The 18,278-nt window shown below is 40.2% G+C and overlaps 1 protein-coding gene across 3 annotated transcripts in view; it reads left to right on the top strand.

Moving 5' to 3' along the window:
- ZC3H14 (zinc finger CCCH-type containing 14) overlaps positions 1–17,444 on the top strand; it is a 53,179-nt gene extending 35,735 nt beyond the window's left edge. The window contains exons 10-17 of one of the 3 annotated variants that reach the window (XM_055303748.1): positions 4,408–4,482; positions 9,062–9,221; positions 9,990–10,207; positions 13,900–14,020; positions 14,978–15,114; positions 15,412–15,503; positions 16,304–16,410; positions 17,176–17,444. In XM_055303748.1, coding sequence (XP_055159723.1) covers positions 4,408–4,482; positions 9,062–9,221; positions 9,990–10,207; positions 13,900–14,020; positions 14,978–15,114; positions 15,412–15,503; positions 16,304–16,410; positions 17,176–17,182 — 917 coding nt within the window. In that variant the 3' untranslated portion in view covers positions 17,183–17,444. Of the gene's footprint in view, positions 1–4,407; positions 4,483–9,061; positions 9,222–9,989; positions 10,223–13,899; positions 14,021–14,977; positions 15,115–15,411; positions 15,504–16,303; positions 16,411–17,175 lie in introns of all 3 variants that reach the window. The other 2 variants (XM_055303747.1, XM_055303749.1) reach the window with 2 other exon arrangements.
- The last annotated feature ends 834 nt before the right edge of the window (positions 17,445–18,278 follow it).

Raw genomic sequence — 18,278 nt, 5'->3', positions numbered from 1 at the left:
ATTCATGACCCTGAGATCACAATCTAAGCCAAAACCAAGAGTTGGACAGTTAGCTGACTGTGCCACCCAGTGGCCCCTACTTTTTAAAGTTTACTTTTAATTGAAGTGTAGGTGACAGTACAAAATTATGTTAGTTTTAGGTGTGCGTAGTGATTCAACATTTTATAGACATTATGAAATTCTCACCAGGATTAAGTGTAGTTAGCATCTGTCACCATATGAAGTTATAAAAATATTATCGACTATATTCCTCATGTACTTTATATCTCTGAATAACTACAGGTTTGTACTTCTTAATCCTCTTTACCTATTTGCTCCTCTCCTGCTGTAACTACTAGTTCTGTATATTTATGAGTCTGTTTCTGTCTTTTTGTATTTGTTCATTTGAATTGTGTTTTAGATTCAACATGAGTAGAAATAACATGGTATTTGTTTTCTCTTCTTTCATGTAGCATAGTACCCTGTCTCTGGGTCTGTGTTGCAAATGGCAAGTTTTCATTTTCTTTTTTTAATGTCTGAGTAATATTTCTGTGTGTTTATGTATATGGGTATGTGTATCATATCTTTATCCATTAATCTGTCAGTGCACCCTGAGGTTACTTCCATATCTTGGTTATTATAAATAATAGTAATAGTAAACATAGGATGTATATATATTCAAATTAGTGTTTACATTTTCTTGGAGCAAATACCCGGGAGTAGAATTACTGGATCCTAAGGTATTTCTCTCTTTAACTTTTTTGAAGAACCTCTTTGGTGTTTTCCACAGTGGCTGTACCAACTTCCATTCCCACCAACATTGCATGAACCTTCGCTTTTCTCCACATCTTGCCAAGACTTGTTATTTTTTGTCTTTTGGATACTGACCATTCTGACACATGTGAAGTGGTATCTCATTTTGGTTTTAATTTGCATTTTTAAAAAGATTTTGAGAGAGAAATCCTGAGTGGGAGGAGGCCCAGAGGGAGAGGGAGAATCAGACTCCCAGCTGAGTGGGGAGCCTTACCGAGAGCTTGATCCCAGGACCCCAAGTTAATGACTTGAATCGAAGACAGGCACCTAACTGAGCCACCCAGAGCCCTTAATTTGCATTTTTGATGAATATAGATGTTGAATGTTTTTTCATGTGTTAGCCATGTCAATGTCTTCTTTAAAAAAATGTAAGTGGGGCACCTGGGTGAACCCATTCAGTTAAGAATCTGACTCTTGATTTGGCTCAGGTCATGATCTCAGGGGTCCTGGGGTCGAGCCCTGAATCAGGTTCTATGCTCTCAGCATGAAGTCTGCTTAAGATTTTCCCCCCTCCCCACCCCCTCTTCTCCACTGCTCCTTCCCCCTGCTTATACTCTCTCTCTCTCTAAAATAAATATTAAAAAATGCCTATTTAAGTCCTCTGCCCACCCCCCCTCCTTTTTAAATATTTATTTGAGAGAGAGCCTGCTTGTGCTGGCATGAGGGGAGGGGGGAGGAACAGAGGGAGAAGGAGAGGCAGACTCCCCGCTGAGCACGGAGCCTGAAGATCTTGACCTGAATCAAAGTCAGACACTTAACCACCCGAGCCACCCAAGTGCCCCGTCTGCCCATATTTTAATCAGATTGGGGGGTGGGATGTTGGTGTTTTATGAGTTCTTTATGTATTTTAGATATTAATCCCTTATTGGATATATCATTTGGAAATATCTCCCCTCCATTCAGTAAGTTGCCTTTTTATTATTTCCTTCACTGTGTAAAAGTATTTTTAGTTTAGTGTGGACCCAATTGTTTTCCTTTTGTTGCCCTTGCCTAAGTAGATAAATCCAAAGAAATATTGCCGAGAATGATAGCCAAGAAATATATGTATATTTTTAAGGATTTTATCCATTCATTTGACAGCACAAGCAGGGGGGAGGGCAGTGTCAGGGAGCAGGAGAATCAGACGAGTCTGATGTGGGACTCGATCCCAGGACCCTGGGATCATGACTTGAGCCAGTGACAGACGCTTAACCAACTAAGCCACCCAGGCGCCTGAACTGCCTGTATAGTTGTTGAGTTTTATGGTTTCAGGTCAACATTTTATATTACATTAATTCCTTTTGAGTTTATTTTTGCATAGGGTTTAAGAAAGTGGTCCAGATTCATTTTATGTCTTTATGTAGCTGTCCATATTCTCAACACCATTTATTTTTTATTTTTTTAAATTTTTAAAAAAGATTTTATTTATTCATGAGAGACACAGGCAGAGACACAGGCAGAGGGAGAAGCAGGCTCCATGCAGAGAGCCCGACGTGGGACTTGATCCCGGGTCTCCAGGATCATGCCCTGGGCTGAATGAAGGTGGCACTAAACCTTTGGGCCACCTGGGCTGTAATAGGCACAGTTTAACAAGAGTATTTTTTTCCAGTCCATGAGCATTTATATATTTATGTTTATTTGTCTCCTTTTCAGTTTCTTGTATCTGACAGTTTTTTTTCCCCAGAGAACAGATCATTCACCTCTTTAGTTACATGTATACCTAGATATTTTATTCTTTTTGATGTAATTGTTAATGGAATAGTTTTCTTAAATTTCTCTTTCTGCTTTATTATTAGTGTAGAGAAACACAACAGATCTCTGTATCTTAATTTTGTGTCCTGCAGCTTCACTGAATTCATTTCTTTTTTTTTTCTTTTTTTGAATTGGTTTCTTTGAATAGTATTTTGGTGGGGTCTTTAGGGTCTTGCATATATGTTATCTATTTCTTTCTTTACAATTTGGGTGTCTTTTATTTCTTGTTTGATCACTATGGCTAGGACTTCCAGTACTGTATTGAATAAAGGTGGTGAGTGTGAATATCCTTGTCTCGTTCCTGATCTTCGAGGAAAAGCTTGCAGCCTATCACCATTGAGTATAATATTAGTTGTAGGTTTGTTATATATGGCTTTTTATTGTGTTGTGGTATGTTCCCTCTAAACCCAGTTTGTTGGGCAGCCTGGGTGGCTTAGTGGTTTAGTGCTGCCTTCAGCCAAGGGTGTGATCCTGGGGACCCGGGATTGAGTTTCTCGTCAGGCTCCCTGTATGGAGCCTGCTTCTCCCTCTGCCTGTATCTCTGACTCTCTCTGTGTGTCTCTCATGAATGAATGAATGAATGAATGAATGAATGAATAAATAAATAAATAAATAAATAAATAAATAAATAAAATAAAATAAAATAAAATCTTAAAAAAAACCAACGCAGTTTGTTGAGAGTTTTCATCATAAATGGATGTTGGATTTTGTCAAATGCTTTTTCTACGTGTATTGAGATAATCATGATTCTTAGCCTTTACTTTTTTAATTTAGTGTGCCAGGTTGATAGATTTGCAGATATGGAACCATCATTGAATTCCTGAAACATGGCACTTAATCATGGCGAATAATTATTTTAATGCATTGTTGATAACACTTATTTTATTATTTATTTATTTTTAAAAGATATTAATTATTTCTTCATGAGAGACACAGAAAGAGAGGCAGAGACACAGGCAGAGGGAGAAGCAGGCTGCTCGCAGGGAGCCTGATGCGGGACTTGATCCCGGGTCTCCAAGGTCACACCCTGGGCCGAAGGCGGCGCTAAACTGCTGAGCCACCAGGGTGCCCAATAACATTTGTTTTAATCTGCAAGTGGGTACCTAATATCCCCTAAGCACTGTTATGGTGGGGGAGGAGGCTTGGAGAAGTGTGGCATCCTCCCAGCCTTCAAAGAGTTTATCATCAAATTGAAGAGAGAGAAAATCAGTTGTGTCACTGCTTTGTCTTATGCCACAGTGTAACTGAGGAAATTATGAACATGTTTAAGAAATCATGAATACTCTCGCTGAATATCTTTTCTTAAATTCAGATGATTGTTTTCATGCTGTTGTAGGATCTGGACTCCAGATTTCTGAGTATCATGACTTGTTTGTTCATTGTTTTCTTTGTATCAGTCTAAGCTCATAGTTTGTCTTTTGGGGAACCCTATGATCAGATAACTATGCTGTGTTTTGCAATTTTAGGAGTAGGGGTTGAAATGTAATGGTGAGAGGCCAAGTCAAGTGATGGAGAGGTTTCTCGTCTGGATCTTGTGCTTGGCCATTGCCTGTCAATCCCAGCTCAAGCTCTGGGTCCATACAACACCTTCTCCTGGTTTTTGCAGCCTTTTACCTTTATTCCGTCTGAGAAAACTGGCTTCCAGACAAAGGAGAACTAGGAATGTCCTGTAATGCCATTTTTGGTTTAACCCAGAGTACAGGTTTTTGTCTTACAGATCTTTGATCTAGAAGTATTATTAAATTGCATTCTTGAAGCTAATACATTATTTTTAAGATTTTGACTGAACTTAGGAAGATTATTTCAGGCTTCATTTCTGGGAAACTTACATACTGGTATTGTTGGCTTTTTAAGCTTAATAAAGTTTTAAAATTTGTATTGTAGGAACTCAACAGAGGCAGTTATTATCCCGACTGCAAATTGACCCAGTAATGGCAGAAACTCTCCAGATCAGTCAAGGTTGGTAATAATCTTAAATTTTCATTGTAATCTAGCATTTTCAGTTGCTATTTCCATTTCTTACACCTCATTTAATGTATCTTGTATATCTTAGATCCTGCCCTAAGATGCTATACTTAGATTGTGAAACTGTTTTAGGGCCAGGAGACAAGATCTGCATTTTTTTCATGTTTTATGGTGTTTGTATTTTTTGTCTCATTCAAAACTTTCTTGCTTTGGTGCCGTTTTACCTGAGTCCCTGAAATCTGTTGGCGTCACTCCCCTGCTTTAGGGACAGCTTGAGTCCCTGGCCTGCCCTCCTTTCTACCTACTTTTCCAATGTCCTGAGCTGCCTTCCTGTCCTGTAGCCTGTTCAGCCTTATCCTCCCTTTCACTTCACTTTAGAATCTCCTCACCAGGACCACATCTTGTGGCTCCAAGAACTTGTTATTCTTAGAGCCACCATAGTTTAATTATTTGCCTGTCTCCCCTACCCTCAACACGGACCCCCTGCCACGGGCTGCTTCAGGGACAGGTGCCTTAATTTATCTCTGTCCTCTCAGCGCCTGGCCCCTGGCAGATGCATGTGTAGTCCCCAGTAAATGCTGCCATAATGAAGGGAGCCATGGGATACCTGCAATCTTAAATTCAGAAGCTTTCTTTTTTCCTGTTCCCTTCTGTTTCCCCTAAACCTGCCCATTGTGGAAGCTCTGGTGCTTGACCCCTCCCTGTGGCTCTTCTTCCCCTTTGGTCAGGTCTCCACAGTCAGTAGGTATATTCCCTTAACCTCCCTAGTTCTGTCTCAGAAGGAGGAACTTGTCCTCTCTCCAGGTTACCTTCCACCCAGATGCCAGCTCCTCCCCCATTGATGAATACTAGAGTGCCATCCCCACACCTGTAGATTTAGTCTCTGCCTCTCTCCTGGCTTCTCCTTTCTGCCTGTCAAAGTGTTTAGATACTCTCCATCCTCGATTTTGCCCTGTCATCTCAGCATTCCATCCTGCTTTGCACATAAGGGTATTTTCTTTCAAAATGTCTGACAGCTAAGCTCTGTGTATGTTGTATCTACTTCATTGGCACTTGCACATTCTTTTTGTTTCCGTTAATTTTTCTTTTTCTCCACGGTGCACATACAGTTTGAAGCATCTAGTTCTACGAGGCATATGAATGACTACATTCTTTGCTTATTACTTCCTGTCCTGGTTTTTATTTCTGAGAGCCCTCTTGTTTCTGCATATTCTTTTGCTTATTTTTCACACACTGACTTTATTTCATGTATGCAATACTCTCTGTTATTTCTTTCTTTGAGGATATTAAAGGTAATTTGGGATTATTCCCGTGTGCACCCTCTTCCCCCCCGTCTTATTTTCTCCAAGTTGTTTGTTTCAGTTGTCCTTTATGACAGGTTTGCCTCAGATGTCTGGGGATCCTTAGTTGTCTTATATTTATAAGTGGGACACTCAAAAAGCTGATTGGCATTCTGGGTTCATTAGGTTGGAGGGCTTTTGACTTCACATTTGAATACAGATTCTGGGAGGGTCATTTGTCTCTCTTAGGGGTACCCTGAAGTCACTGTCCTTAGGCTTTTCCTCTTGGACTGGTTAGCTTTTCCAAAGAAAGATCTTTCAAAGTAGTGAATCGGCTAAGTAAGGAATTAGGGGCTGAGTGAGGCACCTCAACTTTAATTACAATGTGATGTTTGCTTAACACCTCCTCCCTGTTTTTTGGAATGGTACTTCTTTCAATGTGGCTGGTGTCCCTTGGTCAAGAGACCCTCTGTTTTGATTTTTTTGAGACTCATAAGCTCCACTCTTCTCCAAGGGAGAAAATGATTAGAGGTTATCAGGGAATCTAAGTGCCTTTTAAAATTTTAATATTAAGTATACCTTTAGCTTATCTTGTAGCACTATTCTGTCAAAGACCATGATGCTTCATTTGTAGGCCTCTCCAACATTGACCAACGGGAAAGCAAGGCTCCAATTATTCTAAAAAACCTTGAATATAGAGGTAGGGGAACAAGTATGGTAGGGATCAGAAATGAAGAAAACAGATTTGTAGTTTAGGAAGACAAAACTACTTCTGAAATGGACGCTTGAACATGCCTGCATTGGCCTTGTGACACCTCTGCCTCTTCCCAAGGTCCTTTGTGCTGCGAGTTTCTCGGCCTTTGGAGAATCTTGAGCTCCACATTGAATTGCTTCATTATTGGCTTAAGACTCAGCTTTTGAAGGTTTTATTTTTTCATTTTCAAAATGTCTCCTTTTACAGTTATTTTTGAGTTTATTTTTGAGTTAATACAATTTTTACAGTTTATTTTTGAGTTAATACATTAACCCTTTATTGACATTTTAGTGGGGTTTTAAGAGGAAAGTAAATGCATGGGTTCAGCCTGCTGTCTGTACCCAGAAGGTGTCACTATAACTCTTGCATCTTTCTGCTTCTCCTTGTTTCAGGTGATAACGTGAGCCTCGCAGAGTTGACTAGTGGCTCATGTGGAATGAAAAGCTGTCTTTTCAGTGCCTGCTTTTCTAAACTCTGTAGTATGGGACGTGTCATTGCAATGTTTTCTTAAGTCTTTGTTTAGCTTCCAGAACTTCACTATCTCTGTTCTTCTCCTAATTCCATGTTCTCCTTTATCTCTTCCTTTCCTCCCATCCTACTTAAAATGTTAACTTTATCCCATATCCTACCCTTAGCATTATTTTCATTTCTTTTATATTCTCCTGAGATGCAAACTGATAGAACTGCTTTGCCTCAGAGGGCAGGGTGGTGAGAAGGAAGGCAGCAGCCTTGGACTAAATTCTGGACTCTCCCTTTGCTGGCTGGAAGCCCTCTGGGAGCTACTGAAGAGCAGTGAGTGGCATGTGGGTCTCCTGTAACATAGAAGGGAAGTGTGCTTCCTAGCTCCCTGTGAGGGATGGCGGCCCTGAACATGTGTACCTTGGTTCAGCACTTCTTTCACCCTGTTTGAATGCTGTTTCTCTTCTTACTCTCTCCTCTTAGTTCAACTTCTGAACATCTGAGAGCCCCACAAAGACTTCAAACTAAATAAATCTAAAATTAAAATTTATCCTTGCTGCCTTTTAAATCCTCTCCATCTCCTGTCCTGTTTGCTGGATCCTGTTTCTCTTTTTCTGCTGTCCTCCATTTGCATCTCTCTTTACCCTCTCTGGCCCTTGCAGACGAAGGCAGCTTTACTTTGTTCCTGGGATGGGAGTTGAAAATGTAACTGCTGTGAAGTGCCTGTGCTGATGAAGTGTGTTCATTGTGTCTTCTCTCCCTCTTGTGTGGGTTCAGATAGGACAGAGGTTGAGAATCTTTTAATTCATAGCCTCATTGTCAACTGTCAAACTTAATGTTTTTCTAAAAACCCATTTGATCAGGTCATTTCCCCACTTGGAAACCTCTCCTGATTCTTTATGACTTATAGATCAGAATCCATACTCATTGACATTCTTTATGCCTCGGCTTTCCCTGCCACTCAGCCCACCACACACATCCCTCCACTTGCAGCACATTTCTCAGCAGGTCTTAGATTCCTCATGTCTTATGAGAGTCTCTGCCTTTCTCCATGCAGTTTCCTCTGTCCAACACGCTCTGTTTCTTGTCTGGCTCCCTCTCTTCCCTCTGGTTATTCCTGTGTGTTCCTTTCACATCCGCTTCACATGTCGATCATCTTAGGCTTTGTCTTGATTCCCCAGCTGGAGTAGGTTTCCCGTATCCTCCCAAAACCTTGTTCTTACTCCTTTAGGGTTAGCGTTTAGTTTATGCTGTTCTGAAATTGTGTGTACATCTATTTTTCTTTTTTTTTTTTTTCTTTGTGTACCCAGCGCAGTGTTCAGTTCTCAGGTTTTTGGTTTGTTCAGTTAAATGAACATGAATGGACATCTTATGGATTTTGGTCTGTTATTTGCCTATTAACCTTAAGAGAAGCACAACTCATTAACTTTTGTCAGTTGATGGCATATTGATAGGTCAACCCTCTGGGCTCTTGGCATATTTTATAAAGTAGTCAGGCTTAAGCATATTATAGATGACATGAGCTGCAGTTATTTGCACTGAAGGTCAGTGTTTTCTTTGCTGTATTTTTTTTTTCAATGCCCGTTCATCTTAAATTCTTTTCCAAGATAGTCTGCATAGAAATTATGCCAGGAGAATTCTTTTCATCAAGATGTGTTCTAAGTGACACTGTGCTAACTGAAGAAAACATATCTTAGAAAACTTTTTAAGCAGTCTTTGTATCATAGTTCTAGGGAATATGAGAATTTTTCTTTATATTTTTAGAAAATATTGTTGTACTTAGAGTAAGTTTATATTCTTTATGTCCCATTAGCTGCCTCACATAAGAACCTTTCTGTACTGTAATCAGGGAGTGTTGATTAGAAGCCCTAGGTAATGGACCGTTAATGAGGAAAGGAATACTTCCTTGAAAAGATGTTTGGCAAAGAATTGCAGCGCTATTCCTGGGTAGAGCCGTTGGGATTTTTCTTTGAAAATAATTACAAATATATAAAAGATTGACATTCTTCTCACGTGTGTGATGTTGGGAATGCAAGGTATATTCAAAAGTAAACATTTATGGCCAATTTTTTTGGCTCAGATTACTATGACATGGAATCCATGGTCCATGCAGACACGAGATCATTTATTCTGAAGAAGCCAAAGCTGTCTGAGGAAATAGTAGTGGCATCAAACCAAGAGTCGGGGATGAAGACTGCAGATACCCTTCGGGTACTTTCAGGACACCTTATGCAGACACGGTAGATGGTTTCTTTTTCTTGTGTAGCTTTTTATGTTGATTAGCTAGTGCAGGTTAACCATTAGTTTCCCGCTTCCCTCCTCCCCATCCTAGCCCCCAGTGTAGAATGCTTTGAGTTAGTCATGAGGCCATGAATGGTAAGCCAAATTCAGTTTCCAGGAATTTCAGTTCATCTTTCTTGTTCAGAAATTCATTAACCTACAAATAAGTTGATGTATGATTTAGTTCTGTAAATAAGATTCTTTCCTTTAAGCACATTCAGGAAATGAAATGTAAAAGTCAGGTGATCAAAATCACGAAATCTCCACACAGAGAGTTAGATTGGGTTGGGCTGATTCTTCCCTTAGAAAATGGAATATTCTTTCCTTAGAAAATGGAATAAAGAAACAAACATACAGATAATAAAACCAGTGTAAATATAGAACTTTTGGCCATTGTCTTCTGAGCATAGATGCTGATTTTTCAGTTTATCCATGTGACCCTATGAAGATCAAATGGACGATGATGTTCAGGGTGGAGGGGATACTATCCTGAGTGCAGCCTGGAGGGTCGCTGGCGGTAATGCCACAGCAATTGGCCGTAGCTCTGGCGTGTTAGCGGAAGCCACCAGGGCTGTACCTGGAAGTCCTACTGAGTTTGTTTGGTGTTTTTCTACTGAAGAGACCACCAACAAGTAAGGGAGCGATAGTTCTGCTGAAGAGCACTGTAGGAGGCTCAGCGTTTTGTGTTTGTTTCCCTAATTCTATGGTATTTTCTATCTGTCTGGCAGAGATCTTGTACAACCAGATAAACCTGCAAGTCCCAAGTTTATAGTGACGCTGGATGGTGTCCCCAGCCCCCCAGGATACATGTCAGATCAAGAGGAGGACATGTGCTTTGAAGGAATGAAACCTGTAAACCAAACTGCAGCCTCAAACAAGGGACTCAGAGGTCTCCTCCACCCACAGCAGTTGCAGTTGATGAGCAGGCAGCTCGATGACCCAAATGGTAGCTTTTTAAATGGTGTGTTGAGAGCTCAGATTTTCCCTTTCCAGGGTGCTGTCATTGTGCAGGAAATCTGGGACCGGTCTCTTTACCTGGAATGAATATTGGTTGGAGGCTTCGCTTTTATTTGTAATTCAGTAGTGGCTTTTTTTCTTTTCTCAGACAAAACAATGAGTTGCATTTGAGACTGTCCTGTGTGTGTTTCTTACTGGGCTGCTGCTCCAGTGCTGTCATGGGGTTTACCTCTTAACCAGGCCTGCTAGAGGATGAACTATCATTCTTGCTACACTGTTTACTTTTTTCCTTTAGAAACTACACTTGTTCCTTTCCCCATAACAGCAAGAGTCTCTCCTAATTAACTTGACAAAAAATTGAATTTGGATTTTGATTCTTATTTTACCTCAGTAAAATTCCTTTGAAAGGAGTTTCTCACCTAATCTGTCCAAGATATTGCATGGAAGTTTAGTAAAGACCTTATGTTTAAATTAACTAGTATCAAAGCACTTAGTATTTAGAAGTAGGATGAACTTTGTATAACAGCCTGCTTTTTAGGCAGATGACTCTGTATCACTCACTTTTCTCTCCCTGGTCCTGGTGTCAGGTGCACATACTGCTGCACATTTTTGTCTGTGACAGAGAATGGTAGTTGTGTACTCATATCTTGTAAAATGTTTAGAAACACCTTCATTGGGAGAGGAGACAGTTACTGAAATTTAAAAATGAATAGTATCAAAGAAAAAACAGTAATGGGGTTTTGATATTTTTCTAAGTTAATCCTCTTGGCAGAGACTTGAAGATGGATTCAGTACCTTTTTCAGTCTCTAAAAAATATAGCCTGTAGTGGGGAGATCGGGAGTGAGTGAGGAGATTGTCGCACTGAATACTCTTTAGGCTGAGTTAATAATGTCCTCGTTTTGATTGGTGGAGGGAGGAGATGACAGTCTGACCCTATCAAAAGGAAGAAAAAAAATTTTTTTAAAGATTTTATTTGAGAGAGAGAAGCATGAGTTGGGAGGGGAGGAGGAGGCAGAGGGAGAAGCAGACTCCCTGCTGGGTAGGGAGCCTGATGCAGGGTGCAGGGTTCGACTCAGAACTCTGGGATCATGACTGGAGCTGGCAGTGGATGTCTGACTGAGCCACCTAGGCAACCCAGAAGAAAAAATTTTAAATGATGATAAAAGTGGCCGAGGATTGCCATAGTCCTACAGTACAGATTTCTCCCATTTGTCTCAAATGAGAGAAAAATTAGGGTCAGCTTTTGTTTGCATGCAGATGTGTGAGTTAGGCTTTACTGGTGTGTACTACGTCCTCACAGTGCCCCTCTGGAACGTGTTAGACTTCTCGCCTAGGGTTCATGAGTTGTGGCCCTTCTGGAGGGCAGGGTGATGAGCGGCGAGCCTCCTGTACCATTGCTTTGATCTGGGACTCACTGGTTCACTGCTGCCGGAGGATGAAGCTTTGCCGAAGTTAGAGCATAAGTGAGGCCCGAGGGACTCCAAATAACAGTCACAAAGAGGCTCTGGTCTCCCGCCATCCAAGCAGGGAATTTGAAACTTCGTGAGTGCTTTTGCTGGCAAAAAGTCCAGTGTTTCGAGGCGGCTATCAGCAGCACTCCCTGCCTTCCCCTGCCCATTGAATGGCAGCACAGATTTTTTTCTTTTTCTTTTTTTCTTTTTTTAAGATTTTTACTTATTCATGAGAGACAGAGTGAGAAGACAGAGGCAGAGACACAGGTTGAGGGAGAAGGGCTCCCTGCAAGGAGCCCGATGCAGGACTTGGTCTTGGATCCTGGGAATCATGCCCCAGGCCAAAGGCTCAACTTCTGAGCCACCCAGGTGTCCTGGCAGCACAGATTTTTGTAGCTTGTAGCAAAAAATGAATTTGCTTAATCTTAAAAGTATTAATGGCTTTTGAAGTAAATGTTGGGGAAAACCGGAGTCAGACCTCTGTGTATATGATCTAACATTTCTAGTAGAAGGATAATGTTTCCTTGTAAAGTATTTAACTATTTTAATATTGCCAAGGAGTATCTGCTCCATTTTCCAACCGACCTGCACTTGGGTGTTCTGTTAACTTGTTTCATGTGGACTGTGTTCCCATGTATATACTGTAGACTAACGTGTGTTCCTTTGGAGGAGGGTAGGACGCCTTTCCACAGGCAGGATATCAGAAACCTTTAAAATTGGAGAAAACAACTCTTCCCGGTCATGCAGGTTTTTATTGGCAATTAAGGATACTTTTATATCCTGGAGCTAAACAGTGACTACTATTTTAAGAGCAGGATGGAAAACTGTGTATCAGGCATAGTTTTACAGTAGCTCTTTGGTCCTCCTGTCTGGCTCCAGGACTGGGTTTGTGTCTTGTTCTCCCTGCATTGAAGACCGAGGTTAGGTCACTGGATCAGTATGTTCTCAGGATACCACTACACTGTTAGGTTGCTTACTTTGCAGTTTTGTTTCCTTCAATCATAAAACTTCTAAGGAAGACGTTCTTTTCTTTTTGCATAGATAAGGAGACTTGCCCACAGTGTCTAGCTCAGCTAAGCTACAGAGTCAGAACTGTCTGATCGCAGGCGAAAGGACTAGAGCAATGTGGTTGAAGTGATACTTGGTTTTATAATTATGAATGTGAACCCTATGTAATACCCGTGATGGCTTTTTAAAAATTTTTTAAAGCTAGGGTGTCTTGGTTCAGAAGTTGGAGGTCATTATGGTGTTTGGACATGAATTTATTGGGCTATTCTGTTTCAAATATACATCGTTGCCAGTATTTAAACTTGCATGTCATGTAAAAAGGTTTTAAGCTTTCTCTGAATTGGGAGACAATCTGGCAACCTGGGGCCTGCTTTCCCACACACTGGTGATTGATTACACTGTCGTTGGACACAACCTTCAGAGGGAGTGGCAGGCAGTGAGCCCGTGGATGGTGCGTGCACGTGCTCTCCTGGCTGCTCTTACCCCCCTGGGTTTCCTCCACACCAAGGCTGTCTGCCTCTGATCATCTTAGACCCAGCCACACTCCCTGCTTGGTGATCTGCAGGTCCCTGGAGGTGATGGCATTTTGTGATCCGTTTTAAGCAAAAATACTTTTCCTATTGATGTGAGTTTTTATCATCTGGACTTTGAACTGTGTATATACCTCAGTGACTGGGAATGCTTTTGTGTATGATCCACTCATCATGGTGTCTGGACAGGAGAATTACTAGCTCACGTGTGTGTGTGTGTGCGCGCGCTTAAGATTCACTTATTTGAGAGAGAACATGAGCAGGGGGAAGGGCAGATTTTAAGCCGGACACTTAACTCACTGAGCCACCTGGGCGCCTCATTTCATGTTCTTTCTCACCTTGTGTTTGCAGTTTTTCTTTTTATTGGCTCCCTACTTGGCATTCTTCCCTCTCATTTTATTAATTCAGCTCTGAAGTAATATTGAGCACTGGGGCTTGGGGGAGAACTTTGGCTCTAGTTGCAGCATCCCTGTCTGCTCTGCTTTTCACAGTGAGAACCGCAGTTGACTTCCTGGTGACCTTTTCTAACAGGCTCTTAACCTGTGTGAACCAGAATATCGGACTCGTTTATTTTGTATGACTGTAGTAAACCTAGAAGATGTAAGATTTTAAGACTGAGTTTTAAATGTATTAAAGGTGCCATGTACTGAATTGATCATACTTCATGAGATACTTTTCTTTCCTTTTCTAGCTGAAATGAGTGAACTGAGTGTGGTCCAGAAGCCAGAAAAACTTCTGGAGCGTTGCAAGTACTGGCCTGCCTGTAAAAATGGGGATGAGTGTGCTTACCATCATCCTGTTTCACCTTGCAAGTGAGTAGCAACAAGCTGATTCTGATTTTCAGGTTAATTTCTAGATCTTAGAGCTTACTCCATTTGTTTTCTGTGAACAAGTTTGACTTGTATGCCTGAATGCTGTGACACTTAACCATTGTCCCCCAGAGTAGCACACTTGTGTAATAGAGGTGTGTGTTCGTTTGAGGGAGTGGGGAGGTGGGAGGAGGCTTCTCTGTACCTTTAAGGAGATGTTTCTGTAACTGCCCTGCTTTGTATGTGTTGTTCATAGACCTATTCACAGCTTTTAAGGCACTGGGGAAAAACTAGTTACAGGTCATGACAAAACATTTTGGACTTAGTTGGCTGGTTCAGTGGCATGAGCTTTTGAGAGATGGCTTTTATATTTTAAAAATACGTGTATATTTTTTGGGCCCTAGAGGTGGAATCTCCATATTTTGACTTCCTTATGGAAGTTTTGATGTGAGAATAATTTGGATATACATGGAGGGAGACCACAGGATGAGTCTCTTTCTCGCTCTTTTTTTTTTTTTAGTGGTGCTTTGCTGCACATATGTTATGCTCAGTATATTGCGTTTGCTTCATAAAATATTGCAAATATGAATCTTAAAGAGTAAGTGGTGTGATTCTTAACACAAAAAAAATGCCGTTGTCTTTCATGGTCGTGACTTAAGTTGAAAATCTTTTATTACCCTAGGCTTTGGAACAGACGACTATGTCTTTTGAAATCTGGCCTCATTTAAAAATTGAGTTTCCCAGGGCACCTGCTGGCTCAGTCAGTAGAGCATGCAAATCTTGATCTCTGTGTTGTGAATTCAAGCCCCATGTTAGGCACAGAATATAGTTTAAGAAAAAATGGGAGTTTCCCTTTTTACTATACTGTGTTTCTCAAAACAAGTAGTAAGGAACCTTTCTACAAAAAAACGAATGATGCACTGAGAAGATTAAATGTGAATAATGTTTTTTGTTTTATAGAGCCTTCCCCAATTGTAAATTTGCTGAAAAATGTTTATTTGTTCATCCAAATTGTAAATACGATGCAAAATGTACTAAACCAGATTGTCCCTTCACTCATATGAGTAGAAGAATTCCAGTACTGCCTCCAAAACCAGGTTAGTGATCCTATTATGTACTACTAAATTTAGGTAAAAAAGGGAAAATGACATTTTGAGATTATAAACAGTTTAAAAGGAAAAAAAAAAAGGAATAATTTTAGAAATTATGTCAGAATCAATTAACCTAACCAGTCTTTAAAGAGTAGGCGTGCCAGTTTAGGATCATTCTGAAGTATTTTATCTAATGAATATATAGATTTTCTCCTATATTAAAAATGGTTCTCATAAAAATATCGGATTGCATTACAAAATATTCTTCCAAATTTGATCAGTCTTTGTCCTCGTTCTTGTCAGCAATTGCAACACCAGCACCACCTTCTAGTACTCAACTGTGCCGTTATTTCCCTGCTTGTAAGAAAATGGAATGTCCCTTCTATCATCCAAAAGTAAGAATTTTCATTTTCCCAAAAATTATTAAAATCAGTGAGAAGTTTTCAGTTCTGAGGCCTGGAAGAGCACTAGCAAATTGAAGGTCATGTGTGCCCACGGTCTTCCCCCCACCTCTTCCCTGCCCCACGTCACTGTTTTTGTAAGGGAGTTAACATTCCGGTCTTGAAGACCTCGAGTTTTCTTAGTTGCATGAGCTCCTATCTGGTTCTTTCGGGCAGGTGGTCTGAAACTGAGGTTCGTATTCTGAGCTCTTAGTGAAACTCCCCTTTGCTTTAGTGTTCCCATTCCTCTCTGCCCCTAAAAGTGTGGGTGGTTTGTGGAGTGTTTTTCCTCCCCACCTCACGTCAAACTGAGATGATGAAATCCAGTAGTGCTTGTACTGTGATGGTCTAGATCGTCTGTGTGCTAAAGATGGACGCATCTGCACCTGTTTATTGCTCAGAGTGAATGATCCCTCTGAACTAGAAGCCTGAAGGCTGCCTGAAAGGCCTCACTCCCCTCATCTGCGGTTGGGTGTCAGTGAGGGTGTCCAGGGCTCGGTGGATAGAGGGATGCTGGGCTGATGTGCAGGGTGGAGAGAGGTTTGTATTGTATATGCAAAGGTTCTTTTTGAAATTTTACTGTTATTCTCTGACTAGAATTTTGTGTTTGGGGGCAGGGGTGTTCATCTTTCCAGGTCTTAGTATTAAAATACTGTTAGACTGTATATTTGGTGCCATCATATGTTTGTCTCAAATTGCCTTGTTTTTATTTGCATTAGCTTTGCAAACATTGAGATTCTGTTGTTTGTATTTAGCACTGCAGATTTAACACTCAGTGTACAAGACCTGACTGCACATTTTATCATCCCACCATTACTGTGCCACCACGACATGCCTTGAAATGGATTCGACCTCAAACCAGGTAAAGATGAAAGAACAGCTTTTCTAATAGCCACATGTTCTTAAATTTTCTTTTTTAAGATTTTATTTATTTATTCATGAGAGAGAAAGGCAGAGAAGCTCGGCTCCATGCAGGGAGCCCGATGCGGGGCTCTCGATCCTGGGTCTCCAGAATCATGCCCTGAGCTGCAGGCGGCGCTAAACTGCTGAGGCACCCAGGCTGCCCTATGTGTTCTTAAATTTACAAAGTATACAGATTTGGAGGAAGTGATCATTTTCTCACTGTTGGAAACTGTTGCTTCCAAATTTTGTTTTACCAGCGATTACTTACTCACCTCAATAATCTCCAGATTTGATTTACCTTCTGAATATGTTCTGCTCACAAATATCCCATCAGTTTTCTTGGCATAAGGATGACGTGTATTGAAACTTTCCTAATCCTTTATGTAACTTATATATAATTACTGTTTTTTAAAAATCTGATATTTGGGATCCCTGGGTGGCGCAGCGGTTTGGCGCCTGCCTTTGGCCCAGGGCGCGATCCTGGAGACCCAGGATCGAATCCCACATCGGGCTCCCGGTGCATGGAGCCTGCTTCTCCCTCTGCCTGTGTCTCTGCTTCTCTCTCTCTCTCTGTGACTATCATAAATTAAATAAATAAATAAATAAATAAATAAATAAATAAATAAATAAATAAATAAATATCTGATATTTGTTGTGTGAAAATACTCTTTTTAGGCAGGTATATATGGATGTAAAGCAGTTAATTTTTTTTTTGTTTGTTCAGTGAATGACACTCAGTCCTCCTTGGCAGAAGATTGTGGAGTTTCCATCTACTGACGAAAATATTCTGCAGAACTTGTCAAATCTTTGAAACTTGGAATATATTGCTTTCATAATATGAAGTTGATTGCCTATCTGAAGTGTCTAATTTTTCAAGTTTGTAAGTTTATTAAGTGGTTTTAACATTGGGTGTTTTTTGTTGTTTGTTTTGACTCTGAAAAGACCATTTAAGGAAAAGCTGAATTCTATTAAAACATTTGAGGCGTGTTTGTACGATGCTATTTCAGGTATCAGCATTTACAATGTGGTGGTGGTGTCAGGACTGGGGCTACAGTGTCACTACTATGTATTTAGAGAGAGGAGCACTTTTATTCTAAAAAAGTTGGATTGCATTCACTTTTCCAAAGGATTATCCACTGTGAAAACAGAAGAGTGGCCAAAAGTGCAGAGGCAGCTTAAAACAGTCACTTGTTCCTTTCTAATTTTAAGTGAATTTAGTTTGAAAAGCATGATAATTAATACAGGCTGCTTTGTTTGGTAAATGGTTCTTACCTCCGGATAAAGATGGGTCAGGTAAAAATAGAATGGCCAATGCAAAAAAAGATGAAGAGTTCCTTAAAATGCTTTCATTTACTATTAACATAAACATACACTTTTTAAATAAATATTTGGGGGCTGAATTATCACAAAATCATACAAATTTTTTTTTGTTTTGTTTTTTTTACAATTCTATATACAGAATGTATCAGAAAACAGACTTTAAACTCACAGGATTAGAGCTATACATATATTCTCACATTCTGAAAAATAACATTTTCAGAAATAACTCCACAGAAAAGTTTTTAAATGTAAAAATTGGATTTGAATAGTATATTTTAAATGACTGACTACAGAAATCAGATGGGTAAAACTGAAAAACAGGACTAAACTTTTGGACTACTGATTCAGTACACAGTTTTCTGTTATGTGGTTTTTGAAGTAGTTAAGGCAAGAAGTGTCAGATGCTTTAGAAATAAATAACCAACGGATCACTGACCTTAAAGACTAAAAACAAAGCTGAAAGTGGTTAGAACAGATTGAATTAATGCAAAAGATAGAAAGACTCAA

The sequence above is a fragment of the Nyctereutes procyonoides genome, unplaced genomic scaffold, assembly GCF_905146905.1.
Source record: "Nyctereutes procyonoides isolate TBG_1078 unplaced genomic scaffold, NYPRO_anot_genome, whole genome shotgun sequence".
Lineage (NCBI taxonomy): Eukaryota > Metazoa > Chordata > Mammalia > Carnivora > Canidae > Nyctereutes > Nyctereutes procyonoides.
Note: the sequence above shows the minus strand (reverse complement) of the source record. Positions and strands in the feature narration are given on the sequence as shown.